General features: G+C 45.3%; 1 protein-coding gene across 1 annotated transcript in view; it reads right to left on the minus strand.

The window, feature by feature from the left end:
• Positions 1-1,854: 1,854 nt before the first annotated feature.
• Positions 1,855-15,778, minus strand: part of plxna4 (plexin A4) — a 203,057-nt gene continuing 189,133 nt past the window's right edge. Inside the window, exons 28-32 of the mRNA XM_030113595.1 lie at positions 15,016-15,206; positions 11,676-11,845; positions 7,128-7,340; positions 4,444-4,594; positions 1,855-4,233 (exon numbers count right to left, since the gene is read on the minus strand). Of these exons, the coding sequence (XP_029969455.1) occupies positions 4,138-4,233; positions 4,444-4,594; positions 7,128-7,340; positions 11,676-11,845; positions 15,016-15,206 (821 nt within the window). The 3' untranslated portion in view covers positions 1,855-4,137. The remainder of the gene's footprint in view (positions 4,234-4,443; positions 4,595-7,127; positions 7,341-11,675; positions 11,846-15,015; positions 15,207-15,778) is intronic.

Genomic DNA, 15,778 nt, shown 5'->3' on the forward strand with positions numbered 1-15,778 from the left:
CTGCTCATGTTCGGAATCGACTATTCAGTATGTGCAGTCGGAGCATGACTTTCCCATTTATTCCAAACCTTGGTTTCTTTATCTCCCCCAGTGGTAATGTGGAAAAATCAGGCCCAACGCTCTGAATTAATTGGATCAAACCATCATTTGAATAATTTGGATACCTAACCAGGTCTGAGATGATTTTTGGGTTACTGCATGTCTTTCGTGGCAGAGGTAGAGGTGTAATTTCATCACTTGTATGTCAATATTTAACATATGTGCAGAAAAAAAACCAGAGACAATCATGCAATGCATTGGTTTCATAATAAAGTTTATTCTATATTACAAATAGTATTTTGTTCTTGACTGCAAAATAGGAATGCATTATATTTACATACACAGGTATACAATTAATTATAACAAAGTTAGAGAAGCTCGCCTTATATCCCCCAGGTATCGTTTTCATCTCTTGATAAGATACTCTTTATCTTTCAAATAGGATCTAGTAAAAGTCTTTTCTAGTGTGTTTGTGTAACACCTGCTATAACACTGAGCTAGGAGGACATTTTTAGTTCCTACAAAACGTTTGAAGGTGGAAACTTTATCTGCGCTCGGTTGCGACGCGAGGCGGCCGCTCGCGGGCGACCTCGGTCGAAAGGGGGGGTGGGGGGGGGGGGGGGGGTGGCGACAGGAGGAAATGAAAGACGGGACGTTCCACTGAGGGGCAGATTCACAACGTCAGCCGAGGACTCTCAGCTTGTGTTCTACAGCAACACACAGCGAGGAAGGGGAAGCTTTGGGCGTCTAGTTGGCTACATGAATGAGAGACATTTCTTTGAAATAGTTTTAAATATGAATGCAAGTTTACACTAAGAATCAGTCATCCAGTTCTAATCAGTCCTTCTTCCCCTTCATCTATTTAATTCGATTTGTTTACTATAAAAACGTAGTAAACACTTTGTGAATGTGCCCCTCCAAGGTGAAACAACAGACATTCATCATACTGTAGAGGGTCATTAATAAACAGTGGCGTGGATTTCTCACAGAACGTTTGACACGGCAGCCATGAAAAGAAACAGTCACTAGCCAAAACTCTTCAACGTAAGTCTGTCAGCGGTTGTATGCCTCTGCTGGCGAGTTCATCCAGGTTTTTGTGCTTTAATGCAACTAATGAAATGGACAAACTGACGCGGTCATTTGTTGCTGTTTGTTTGTTTGTTTGTCTGTCGTTGCCCAAAAAAGGAAGCCAAAATGGTTACCTTCTGTTCTGGGCTTCAGCCAAGAGAGACGAAAAAAAAGAAAAAAAAAAAGAAGTAGTTCAGCATTTATCGTGATGAATAAAAAAGTAATGTGGTAGTCTAAACAACATTTAATAGCAGCAAAAGCAGAACCAGACTGTTCTGTCAACCCAAAATAAAAAAGCACAGAGGAGGCACAGCTGTGACAGAGAAAAACTGACGGTTTGTAATGAAGGACATGAAATTCTAAATGGGCTACATGTTGTCTTTCTGAGAGATCCATGATGTCGGAGCGAACGGTTCGTTTGTAAAATGACCAGAGTCCCGAATAGTCGTAGAAGTATATAAATATCTTTGAGCAAGGCAGTTCCATTTCATACCATCCAGATAGGTCAACATGCAAAGGTATAATATATCGGTTTTACTTAGCATCTACCACTTCACAAAAACCATGGGCGTGGGGTTCTCCTGTAAGAGGGGGGCTGAACTGGATAAAGGTTCCACCTTAAACGAAAGTTATAGTTTTTATTACATGAACAATCCACTTTTTCCATCTCAATTCTTCCAAGCAAAAGAAAGATAAAAGAACACATCCACATCATCATTGCAAGGCTTAGTTTTCTTATTTTTCACTTTTTTTTTTTTAAATAAGTTTCTTAAATTGTTTACGTTTTACATGCGCTTAAAAAGCCAATAAAGGACCCAAGGTGGACCTAGGGCGGTCTTCACACATTCACATCACCACATGGGGCACGTTGTCAAGGCAAAAGAAAGGGCAGAGGTCAAAAGGTACGGAGGGCGCCTCCATCATCTCTTTCAGTCGCTCTCTCCCATTGTGGAGGTTCACATCCAACAAGTCTTATCTACTTAAAGTCCATCTTTTTCTTGTTTGTCTTGCCATGATGCTCATGTCTTGCTCTGCTTTATCTGAATTTTTTTTTCCTTTTTTTTTTCTTTTTTTTGAGGCTTGGAGAAGGCCGCCCCCTACCGCCACTGAGGACAACTACACTAATACAGACAAGAGCGCCTCAACAGTTACACACTCAGGAGTTGGGGGTTTGTTTTTTTTTTTTTTTTTTTTTGCCGTATGCAACTAGCTACCATCTCCAACGCTTGTGCAAAAACGGAAAGAAACTGGTAGGTCAGGAGCCGGACAAAAGGGGTGAACGGTGTGCCGAGAGCCGGAGAGACCCGGGGACGATGGAAAGAGAACGGAGGATCGGACCACCTCGCCCACGGAGCCTCTCACCTCGACACACTGAGGTCAGAAAAATCACACAGGTTTCTCAAAGTTCCAGTCACAACATCTTTTCTTTTGTGTGTCCTAGATGTGGCTTTCTCATACATAGTCTTTTTTTTTTTTCAGTTCCTCAGTGGCACTTTATAAATACATTTTTGACCTTTTTTTTTTTTTTTTTTTTTGAAAATTTCAAGCTCCTTTGGTTTTTGGCTGACCAACTAAGTCCATCTTGTTTGATTTCTCCACGCAAAAAAGTCTTAAAATAAGAACATCCTGGGAAAAGAAGTGCTACTCTCACATCAGAGCCCCTTTAGGTCGCAGGCGGCCGTCTGGCCACGCCGCGTCGCATCTTTATTTCTACTGATCGAGCAGTTCTTACCCGGTGCTTTTCAGCCAGCTCTCCCCTTTTTCTTTTTAACCACCTCCAGGGTCGGCGTTGATATCTGGGCAGTCAGGATCTTGGGCAGCTGCTGATTGTGTGTGTGTGTGTGTGTATCTGTGCGCATGTGTGCTTTGATAGACCGTCGCTGTACGGGCGACACAAGATCGGAAGTGGCGAGAGCCAGGCAAGGACTGCTCCGGGTGTTTCCATCGGCAGTCGGAACACTGTCTTCCAGAGTTGGTTGTGTGCTTCTTTTCTTCTTTTTTTTTTTTTTTTTGTCTTTTTAAATAAAGGATCCAACTTGGGTGGGGGCTTCAGGGTTTCATCTAATAGCGTAATTTTGCAGTAGCCATATAAGCCAAATGGAAGCAGGAATCATGTGCGTTTTCTTTAAATGTGTGCTGGGCAGGTAAAAACGTGAGAATGCTGCAAAGGGGCTATAGGCTGGGGATGCTCTGGCTTTGTAAAGTTTTAGCGTCTATCACGTCTCGATAAAGGAACAGTTCGGAGAAGCGGTAATCCCCCCCCCCCCCCCCCCCATCAGTCTTTTTCTTAAATACAACTCCAGCTACATTGAAAGAACACAAGAACATTCGAGGTTTGCCTGAACTCGCCCCAGATTTCACGGATATGTATGCTTTGCTCGAAGGTACAGTGTAAACTTGGCAAACCATCCTTGCATTAATTTCCTTCGGAGGTGTTCATTTGGCTTGCAGTCGTCGGTTTTTGATGTTTCCACTCGATTCCGTACATCTGAATATAGAACTACGATAAACTGAACTCTAGAGATGGTCTTATTTTAACTATCCTATTTTGAAAAGTTCTCAACAAAACGGACACCCACCGTTGTGGTTTTTAAAGAATTACCTATCAGTGTAAATTCTTGAAGGCAACATAAAAATGTTTTTTTCCCCCTCTTTTCTTCCAGCAGGGGGACAGAAGTATGCCAATATGGCCAGCCTTCAAGCAGTCGCCCCTTGAAGCTCCCCCTGTGGCGAAGCTGAGAGATCCTCCACATTGCATTGTGGGAGACTCGAGACTCAGCCCCGGACCACCCCTCACATGCTTTCAGGTAAACTAGTCTATGCAGCAGAGTGGATGAGGAAAACGAAAAAAAAAAAAAAAAAAAAGTTTCTCAGGGAAGAGGAAGCAGAAAAAAGGTCAAGGAAGAAGTCATCTTTGAAAGGCGGGGGGAGGAAGTCACATGATGAAAAAAGATTGGGACAGATCTTCGCTCAGGCACGGCTCGGTTTCTGACGGGGTCTCTTCCCAGTGCACCCTGGGAAGTGCGGTCCTCAGCTCTCCAGACTCATGAAGGCCACCACCTGCTCCAGCTTGAAGGCCAGCCTCTGTTTCCTGGCTGCGTCGTCCTGCTCCAGCGCACACACGATCTGCCGTAAGAACACACACACACACACACACCGGCATGAATCAACGTACACAACGAAACAGGAAGTCCTTTCAAATCTCGACTTTGAAATGTTGACTTTAGTGAAAGTTTAAGCATTGAAATGTTACTTGAAATCACACAAAACTCAATAACGGCTATAATGCAGGACACACTACTGCGTGCAGTAAGCATAAGTCACAGTGCCACACACCTCCTCAGTGTATTTTCCCACGTAGGAGTAAATCTCGCTGAGAGAGCTCATGGTGTTGAACTCATTCATGTGCATCCGTGACTGTTCTGCCAAGTAGGCATTCATGTCCTGGTCACTGATCGCTGGCATCTTATTAATGTCTGAGTAGTACCTGTGGGAGGAGAGGAGGAGGAACAAAAAAACGAAGAAATGCTTGTTAGAAACACGCTTACTGCAGGGAATGTTGTTCGGCGAACGGTTAAATGATTTGGAGAACAGGCTACACCCTGTGCGGTGTTTTTTAAAGTCGATGTTCTTCCTTGGAGCTCATTACTCCTCGCAGTGTTTTACAGCAGCGTCTTTGAAGATATTTAAATAATGCATGTCGCACAGAGGCAACAAGTGTGTTTTAAAGTGAAGCGACTGAAATGGAGCCATCATAGATGCCGAGAGGTCTTGGGCTTCGACTTGGAACGCCACAACGGTAAGAACACACACTCGCTGCATTGAGGCAGAGGCAATCAGTCACTGTCAGCAGCAGCTGCGTTGCCCATATCAACTATGTTAATTAAAGCTGCTTATTTACATATTAAATTCCTGTAGCTGCAGCCGCTGGAGGACAGGCCCGCTGCACGGCTCGATAACTCTCGGAGTGTGTGTGTGTGTGAGAGAGAGAAAGAGAAAGAGAGGGAGATGATATTTGCCAACAAAGTCTTCAAAGCGAACGGAGGAGGAAGAGGCAGAGGCAGGTGGGTGTAGCTCACTGAGGTCGTAGCCGTATCAACACCTGTTTGATGCTGGGAGGCATTTCGAAGGGGGGGGGGGGGGGGGGGGGGGGGGGGGTTGTTAGTGTGCAGGCCAGGTGGGCTTTTTGGAGGAGATATTTTTCATAAGCCGTCCTTAAATGATATTCAGCAGTCATCGGCGTAAAGATTTTTACCAGGCTGATGCAGTGTTAATGTGATTGATTTACCTTCCTGCACTTTCAAACCCCGTATTGCCAACGTCAGCAGACTGTAAGGCGGTGCCGACGCGGGTCTGATTAAAGCACAAACTTCGGTGCATTCACAGTTTGATTATTGGAAATGTAAACACTTTACGCCCCAGCTTCTAAGCTGCGCCCCGACAGGGAAGAGCCTTGATGTAGCTTCAGCGGGAATTCGGCGACGTCTGAACCGACCTGACAAGAGCTGCGACAGGCGTCACGGCTGCCATCTTTTCACAGCTGATCGTCTGTGTTGGTATGCATGACTGAAGGGGTTTCTTCTGTGTGTGTGTGCAGGTGTTTTTAGTTTCTTTATAAACTCTGTTAGCTCTCAGCTGGTGGAAATATTCACAATAGTAAATTATTCTCAATTACGCATGATGTGAATGATAGATGCACAACATACAGGATCGTTCAGACAGATTAGAAGCTTAAATTTTCTTCTTCAGATGATCTACAAGCCAAGAACTCCTCAATTAAAGTAATAAAAACAGCACGTTCAGTCTGGGTTTATAGTCACTTCTTGTTACAGAGAAAACCAGGTACTTCTGCCGCAGCAGGGCATTACTAAATCTTTCTGGCTTTTCAGCACACACAGTATTTCTGTCCAGACAAGCTAGTAACATTTCAAACCAGACGATGGCCAAACAACTCTGAGCACACCCTGACATGGATTTGAGAATATTCTGTCTTTTCAGCCTATAGAAAAACAAAACAAAGCAAAAAAAAAAAAAACAAAAACCTGGCTTCAAGTCATCTACAGCATCAGATTTTTTAAGTGGTTTTGTTTGTGCTTTCTCTGCAACACAACACATTCCCTACATTGCCTCCTTCTTTGCAGACTTGCACTGAACAAAAGCCATTTTTCTGATTTGCTCATTCCATTAGCATGCTTTCCAGGAAACACCGTTTTATCTTTATAACTGAGCTGTAGCGTGAATCAGACAGGGAGGGACGACTTCTCCCAATCTTTACAGTTTCTGTCCTGTCTCCTCTCACATTGACACTTCAGACAGTAAAGGGAAGCAGCGGCACAGTCCATGACTGAAGCTTCACTTATTTCTCCAGCAAATGCACAGCGAAGGGATGATTTATCCACAGTTCAGGACGGTGGGATGGATGTTTCTGCAGCAGTTAGCAGTTAATCCAAACACGTCCTCCTCTACATCAACATGGAGCCCTCAGTTTCATCACACTGAATCGTGTTGGTGGGAAACTGCAGACACACGACAAGTCCAAACCTCCTTCGTCCATGTGAGCGGATCACATATATTTTCATCCTGAGGCTGGTGAAGACGCCACAGACACACAAATAGTCCAAGCCACTTCCCAGAACCCCATCTTTTATTCAGGACCTCCTAGCTTCCCTCTGCTGACAAATAAATTTAATACAACTCCTATTTTAACAAATTACCAGCTTGTGCTGCCTGCAACTCTGACGAATGCTTTCTCTCTTTATTTTCAGCACACACACGCACACTCACACATTTCCCCAACAACTCACTCGTGCATACTGTAGCTCTCAGGCCCGGGGTGCTCCAGATCATTCCCGCTGCTTTGTAATTTAGATTGGGTTTCACAGCTCATAGATCACAGCGCCACAGTCATTTTGGGTTTCAGATTGAAACATAGCAAAAACTGGATTTCCGGTGTTTTTATGTCTTCATGCGCGCGGCGAAAAAGTTCGCACACTTCATGCTCGTTATAGCTGAAAGCTCACCTTTCCACCCAGCTCTTGTAGCTGGGGATGTCCTTGGCATAAAGCAGCTTGTTGGAGGGCGAGTCCTTCCCAAGGCGGTGTTCTGAGGTGGAGCAGGAGTCCATGAAGGTCTGGGCCACCACGGACAGACAGGCATCTGTGATGCTGCTCTTGTGGATGTCAAACACAAACTGGGGGTTCTTGATCACATTCACCCAGAAACGCAGAGGTAGGCTGCAGAGGGCAGAGGAAGACAAAGTTTAGTGGCAAAGTCAATGCAGCCGCACAAGTTCTGCTCTAAGTAGCGACCGTTTCCCATTGTGGGTCGTTGTCTTGCCCGTAACTACATTTGCAGTGCAAACTGTAAACAAAATGTTGCCTGTTAAACAATTCTAAGAGCTAATGAGACATGTTAATGCACTCCGCGCTCGGCCTCCTGTCATTAAAACTACTTTTGCATTGATTGTTTGGTTCCATCTCAGTGACAGAATGCACAAATAACCATTCAAACAGAGGAACAAAGAGTGCGAAGTGAAACAACAGTCTGTGTCCGGTTCAGCTGCTCTGAGATTAAGTCCCTAAATGCCATTTTCAAATTTGCTACAGCCAGCTAGTCAATAGGCATGAACATATTATTCGCCAGAAGGGACGGGGATTCATTCACTTTGCAAAGCGAGTACACAGGCCCTGCTGTTGCTGATGTGCTCTATTTGATGTGTGTGCTCAATTCAATAAAGCCTTTATCTTTAAAACCAGGTGGTGGCTGGCTCTCGGTTTTTTTTTTTTTTTTCGAGCGGCGTCCAGGGGTCCTCGCTGGGGGCCGCACGCTGACACAGTTCATATTACCTTGTTTGTGCGAGTGGCTTCTATTTTGTGCCTGTCCAGAATAATAAAAATATACAAGTCTGTTTCTTTTTCTGGGCTTGTTCCTGCCAAAATGAACAGATAGAGGGGCCCGGTCCTATCTGTGAGCTGCAGTGAACGGGGCTCAGGTGGTATTAGGAAGAGGCTGAGTGCTGCTTGGATCTCGGTATCTTGACTATTCGCCGGGCTGTGCACTTTTAGCTGATGTGGCAAAAATCAGTCAAAGTCGAAGCGTAAGTTTCTGTGCGTGGTACAAAAATGCCTTATCGGAGGATGAGAGGAAAAAAAATAATAAACAAAAACAAACTAGAATTAAAATGCCGGTAGCACTCCTCCACATCCTGTTCATCCTAGCACAACCTCTCGCAAAGCCATTCGGATGTACAATCTAACAAAAGCCGATTTGGTCTCAGGAAAGGAAAAACTCAGCATTATAACTTCAAAATTAATCTAAGCAAAGAATCTAGTGGGATTAGGTGCAGGGATCAAAGGGATATTAACACCACTGCTGTGCTGCTTTGATTGTTGACAATCTCCTCTTTCACTGGGACACGGGATGTTAAAGCGATGAGGTTTCCTCCCCCATCCCGCCGTTTGTCATGTTCAAAGTCACCAGGGTAATATCGTCTACGTATTATTCCCCCGAAATTAAGCGAAAGTGTGGGATTTCGGCAGTTGGCTCACGCTGCGGAGTTGTAGGAATCGGCATGATGGTCATGATCTGGCCTCTCGGTCAGGGATTAGGTTAAATATCAGCTGCCAAGATCAAGGGCAGCTCTTATCCTGGAGGAATTGTGCTGGCAGAGCAAGAAAAAGCCCTTTTAATAAAAGGCCATTTGCCTGACCATTGATTTCTCACCAACTGCACTCAGTTCACGCTTCTAAAAGCAACAGCAAGATATAATCATAAAAAAAAAAGAAGAAAAACTGACTCTTTTTAGCTACTCCTACTGGAAGCATTAGTTAATATTATGAACTTTTTATTGATCTTCATTTACTCAACTAAAACCACTTCAGTACATTTCACAGTGCAGAGACCTATATATTCCTACAGTCACACTTGTACTTCCGTCCCGGCATTTCCACAATTCTGCGGTTTTATTTACTATTTAACGTGTATATATATATATAAGAGCGACCGCTGCTGCAGCAACATCGCCACTGCCGTCTGGGTCTGAATGGGAAATGGACTTCAGCACCTTTTCAGCGCTATAGCAAATTCAAAGTGCTTTACATGGTCACATTTTCCAATTCATTCACACACACACACACACACACACACACACACACACACACACACACACACAGTCTTGTATTTCTATCCTTGTGGGGACCGTCCATTGACTCCCATTCATGTCTAGCCCCTAACCCTGACCCTTACCCTAACCCTAACCCACACCACAACAAAGCCTAACCCTAAACAAATGTTTTTGCACTTTTACTTTTTTCAGTAACAACAACATGGCCAAGAAAACACTGTTTCTCCTACTTAGGACCGGAAAAAGGTCCCCACAAGGCACGTCGTTCCACGTTTTGCTATCCTTATGGGGACATTTGGCCCCGACAAGGATAGAAATACAAGAACACACACACACACACACACACACACACACACACACACACACACACACACACACACACACACACACACACACACACACACTCCACCATCAAGCAAAAGAGCTGCTTGGCAAGGTGCTTGTCCTTCTTCTGGAACAACTTATTTCATCACGTCGTGCCAAAGGACCATTGGTGACAGAAACAAGGATGACTTGAACTGCCAACCTTTAGATTTAGTGCACCATTAACCCTTTCTGGACTGGGAATTTTCTACTTTAGAAGGTTCGAGTCATAATTTTCTTCATAGATTAATGTAATTATATAAAACCGATTCAGATATGGCATGAGAAAAGTGACCATTAACTGTGCTTCTATTTACAGTGAGGGGGAGGAGACTGCAGGGCGACACCCGACAGGTGGAGGCCCACATGCAGACGGGAGGCTCCTACATGCCAGTTCTGCACAATGATTGAAATCTGTCTCCTCCATCCTCAAATGACGGACAGACACACTAAATACAGAAGAGCGGGGACGGGAGCAGACGTTGACACACTGCGGCTAATCCAAAAGAGACCATCTGGAGATGCTCGGGGAGCCAGTGACTCATGTATGCACACACACACAGTGTACACACACACATAGGAATGCACATTATAACTGGCACAAGGAGTGGCTCACAGTTTCCTGAACCCTGATATGGAGATAGTTTGGTGTAAGTGAGGTACGGAAGGTGCAAAGGCAACAATATTCCTGCACTGTTTTCTCCTGTAAAATACTAACTGCTGCAGTCGAGCAGGTCATAGCTGCAGATTTTTCTTCTCATGTGACGACTTCATAAGAGGTAACCCGCAGAAGGATCCAGCAGTGGGGTTATATGGAGGGGGAACCCTAAAGGCAGCGCAGGGCAGCAGTGGGGTGCTGGGATCTCGCCGCAGTCGAAGTTAATGGTGTGTATGATGACAATGGGGCTGTAAGGTTTAATGGGATAGGGGCTCAGCTTGGGAGGAACCCCGGCATTATTATTCCCCGCCAGACAAAATGAAGGCCTTTGTTGCAGGCTGTGATTGCCGCCTTTTGAGTCAACTAAAGGTTGGCAGATGCCGGAGACGAGCGCACCTCGCGCTGAAAAGATATCTGTGGTGGCATCGGCGCAAATTGTGTCCAATCGAGGTACCTTTTGTCGAGATGTGTTATGAATAATTGCCGTTTATTCGCCGCTCTATTGTGAGAAGACATTAAAAGTCAAATGTAAGAGCAACCCGTTTTGCTTTCAGAAAACACTTAAGTCACGCAGCAAATGGTCCTATCACACACACACACACACACACACACAGACACACACCAGAAATATCAAAATTAGGAACACAGAGTGAAGTAAATCATATTCCTTCTTCAGCCTCCTCCTTTTCATTTCTCTCAGTCTCTATTTGTCCCTTGATGCACATCAATTTTTTTTTTTTTTTCCCTCCCGTCCCTGTGGTTCTCCTCGGCCCGGGGCTGAGTGATGCATGCTGGGATCTTGGCAGAGGCTAGGAGGCTAATGAGATATTAGCGTGCATTTAACTCCCATTGCGTTCACTTCCTTTTCTTCACCTTCTTCTTCCTCCCCGCTCACCTCATTCTGACGCACTGCTGGTCGGTTATTTAACTCCCACCAACCTCTTCCGGTACACTGGAAGAGGTCATTATAGCCTAAATTAATCAGTAGATATTAATTTCTGGGGCGTACCTGTACGCTGGGGAATGTACATTTGTCACTATGGAGATTTCCATGGTGTCAGGCTTTTTTTTTTTTTTTTTTTTTTTTTTGGCCCAGTTACCCATGATAATAGATGGAGAGTCTTGGCAGCCAATTGGATTAGCCCCTTGTGGTTGGCTTTAATGAAGATTACACGCCCCTGCGGTTAATGAATATTAGGGGAGGAGAGAGGCGTGTGGTGAAAGCTGGCAACTGGAAGGGCAGCGCCACGGCAATGCCACGAGAAACGTGCCAAAATGTACCGGCCGTGCGAGCGGCACGTTAAACATCAGCGCAAGGAAGCGAAGGCGGGAAGTGGAGCCACACCGGGGTGTGACTAATAAGACGCGTTTTAATTAAAGATTCAAATGACTTCCTCCCAACTGTCCCGGGGATTCCGGACTCACCAGTTGCTCTTCCATGTGTGTCGGACATGCGGGTCGTGGATGCTGTGTTTGTCGGCCTGCTCGTCCAGGAAGTCAAACATGTATTTAATGGCCAGCGGCAGAGCACTGCCTCGGTGGGCCGTGCTGAAGATGGTCTCGAACAGGTCGTCCACAAACTTCTGTAACGTACCCTGCGTGTGCAGAAAGACGAGAGAGAAAGCTTCAGCGTGCTCCAGCAATACATTCTGATGCACAACAGTCATGCTGACAAGCAGGGTTGCCAAAAACTTGCACACTCCTTTCTACAGTGCGTTTCACTTTGTCCCCGAGCTCCGACGTCTGTGTCACACTGCTATCTCTTGGACCTGGCCCCTAAATCTGCTTGCAGCTTTGATGGGGGAAATTGTTATTTCACAGCTGACTTTTAATAATATCTGGGAACAGGAGGCGCATCTCTTAAGCCTCTTTGTGCTGCCGGATTAGCTCCCACACTGCACCATTGACCCTAATTTGATTTAATGTTGGCGACTTTAAGGAGGAGGAGGAGACGAGAGAGGAGAGACAGAGTGAGGGATTCTAATCCTCTTGTAAAGAATGAGCTGATGGGATGCACGGGAAGAGGCGAGAGAGCGCGGTGGAAATGAAACGACGGAGGTTTCCTATCAGGAAAGACGGGCCATTGAGTGGAGCGGATGAGGTGTGTACATTCGCCGGCAAATAAAAATCCAATTTGGGTGGAGCGGGTGACCGAATCGCGGAGTCAAGAGAGGTAGAAGAGGGTGGGCGGAGAAAATCTTGTTAGTCCGACGATCACGGCTATAATTCTAATGTGGCCCACATTCCAGACAGCTCATCACTCGTCCATAAAGACAGAGTCACGTATCTCTATATCAAGCCCACATGCCTGCAAGTGAGGAGGCTTCAGCCTCAGCTGAGGGAATACCTTCTGTTCTGTGTGGGCATAGATGCTAAAAACCTGTTTGTGTGTCTGCGGGCGCCGGCGCCGTGACATTTTACGTCATCGTTTATCTCAGGGGGTGCACCAGTATCAACACTGTCATCATCACAGGGCTCTCCGGTCCCCCGGTGGAGCTGAAACTGCCAGAACAACCCCCAGCGGCCATCTACCCCGTCATTAGACCGCACTCTAAACACAATGTGTCATCTGGATGTTTTGATGCCGGCTGCCTCCACATTGAAATGCAAGCGGAGCCAAAACAATGAAAATGTCGGGGCGGGAGATGAAAACGAGGGGAAGGCAGAAGAGGGGCGCGGAAAGCGCAATCCACATATGAACACGTCCTGCACCCGCGCTCGGAGTGACACTGATGGAGCTAATACGGGAGACGTCGGCGGCGTTGCCAAGGAGAAGTATTTATTGGCAAGGTGAAAGCCAAACGCAGTCAATTACGCTCCCTGTCTGGCCAATCATTTCTCACCAAGAGCGATGGCCAAGCCAAGATAAACTGGTTATTTCACGAAAACAATCCATCTGGAGAGATGATGTGCAGCCCGCAGTCCGGAGCCACCTTCCTGCACTCCGCGGCAGGATAATGGCGGGGAAGCAGGGCGGCGCAAAGAGTCCGAAAGGCAACATGTGCTCATGTGTGAACGTCTATATGTCCCGTTTCACAGTCGCCCCGATCGCTCTCCTACCGGGTGAAAGACGTCCTGAATCAGTTCAAATGCTTCGTCGTTGTGACATTACCTTGGTTTTTTTGCATGAGCTGGTCATTTATGTAACTCAGAAACATCGACCGAAGTGAATTTAACGTATGCACAATCCGAATATGGGTGTACTTCATGGAAAATGTGTGCATAACCCTTTACATTTTGACTCTGTTGTAGTTTTAGTGCATTCAAGCAATGCAGCCAGTTGTTTCTGGGGCATCACCAGTAGAGATAAACTCAAACTAGTATTTTTAGATTTTAGGATGCAATAATTCAGAGAAATTTTGAATCTCATGCCGTCGCTCCTCATCATTACTGCTACATTAAGGTCAGAACTCTTCAGAAGTCAGATTTCTGTGTGTAAAAACACTCTACAGTCGCTCTATTTATAGGTCGAGAGTCTTTGTCCTTCTGCAGCAACTAAATCCTGAACTTCAGCTGTAAGATGGTGAGCCTGGCGTTATCTGCGAAGAAGCTGAGGTCTGGCGGAGCACGGCGGAAAGACTTCACTTTTCTGGCGCTTTACACGATCGGTCATGTTCACCCAACCTCACGCACGGAGGCGTTCACACACCACAGGTCATGGCCGCCATGGAGAGGTGCGTTCACACGTCTGTTGGCAATTCGGGGTCTTATTTTGGATTTACCTGCTGTCAACTTTCTTCTTGTTAATTGAGGCTGCGAAGAATACAATCCAGCTCACACAAATCTGAGAAATTAACCACAAAACTCTGGAGATCTTTTCACATAATGTGAAGAAAATATAATTCATGCTGCTTGCGTAGCAGTGTGGCACGCACTCTCGCTTCAGCGCAACACATTCCAGCGAGGATGTTTTAATCTTCCTGCTCTTTTGCCCTCCTCTTCTTTCCATGCCTGTTTACTCTATATGTTTACTTTGTGTGTGTGTGAGAGAGAGCAACAGAAAGAGGGAGGCTCTATACTCCTGCCACTGTGTATTTCTATGAGTGAATGTTGTCTGCGCGAACTGCCAAACAAAGGCAGGCGGCGGATCAAAAAACCCAGTGAAATGTTCCCGAATCAAAAAAAAATTACAGCATGAACATTTTCAGTTCGTAGCCTCTCTCTTGCTTTTCCCTCGCCTGCACGCCTGTCTGCGTCTGATAGAAAGGATGTCTTGATGGAGGGGTGAAGAAAAAAAGGAACAAGGTGCTTTAGGAGTGGATTGTTAATTTGCATTCAGCTGTTGGATCAAAGTCACATTTTCCCCCCAAAACCAAATTAACTGTATTTTTTTCCCTTCTTGGGGGCCATTTTCACGAGGCACATTGAAAGAGCCTCATTTTACAGACATTTCTATTTTTGCTAGATCATTTTTTTTTTTTTTTTTTTTTTAAATGGGAAAAACCTTCCCGAGCTTCATGGGTCTTTTCTGCTTTATCCTTCTTGATATGCTGCTGCATCAATGCAACAGTAATGAAAAAAGAAAACAAACAGAAATATCTATTTTCTCTTTCTCACCTGAGGGGATAGAGGAATACATTTGAATAATCTTCTCCACCGAGATGACTCATCCAAAGTAGGCATGAATATTAAAACAAAGTGACGTGTTTCTGAGTCATAATGAGACCAGGCTGAAGGTCACAGTGACGGCGAAGGTCAAGACATGATAAGGCAGGAAATTCACTCGTTCAACAAAATGAAATGACATCCAGGCAGGACGGCTCACCTTGGTCGCCAGAAGTCGTGTTAGGTAGATCTCGGAGACCATCTTGCTGCCGCGGTCTCCTTCCTTCTGGTCTCCGTGCTCGTGGTTCTTCACCAAGTGCCAGACCTTCACCCCGCTCTCCAGGTCGGGCGTGATCATGGGCGTGCGGGACCGCAGGCTGTCGGGACTTCCAGTGTACTTGATCATGTTCTCTGTCCAGAAAAAACAACCGTACTATTAGAATACTGACAATTACAACAACGTAAGAGTTTTTATGCGCAGCATCCTTCAGTAGATAAAACCTCAAAGTTTGGTTCCTGTCCTTCCGGAACCTGAGTTTGATAAAGTGGTGATTAAGACTGACGAATGGGAGGACTTGTTTGTGCGTACTCCTAAATATCTGAGGAAAACATTTCTGGCAGTTATAAAGATGACAGAGCAGAGAAACCAAATTCCTCTGAAACTGCAGCAAACAAAAAGAAATCAAAGCGCAGAAAAAAAACAAAAAACAAACAAAAAAAATAACATTAATTAGCACCTACAAATGAACGAAATGGGACGACTGCAACTGAGAAGTGAGAAAAACAAAACCGGCGTGTCAACAAGTAGAATGCAGTGGTTTGAAGCCGGAGGCCCCAGATTTACAGGTCCGTGAGATTGGATATGAAACTTTTAGAAAGTCTGCATGGTTAATTTTTCATAGCTTCTTCTTCGAGTGACAAGACGTGCTATCGGCCGGCTGACACAAAATCGAACAGGTGTCAGACGAGATGAAATATGTATG

Source organism: Salarias fasciatus, chromosome 17 (genome assembly GCF_902148845.1).
Source record: "Salarias fasciatus chromosome 17, fSalaFa1.1, whole genome shotgun sequence".
Lineage (NCBI taxonomy): Eukaryota > Metazoa > Chordata > Actinopteri > Blenniiformes > Blenniidae > Salarias > Salarias fasciatus.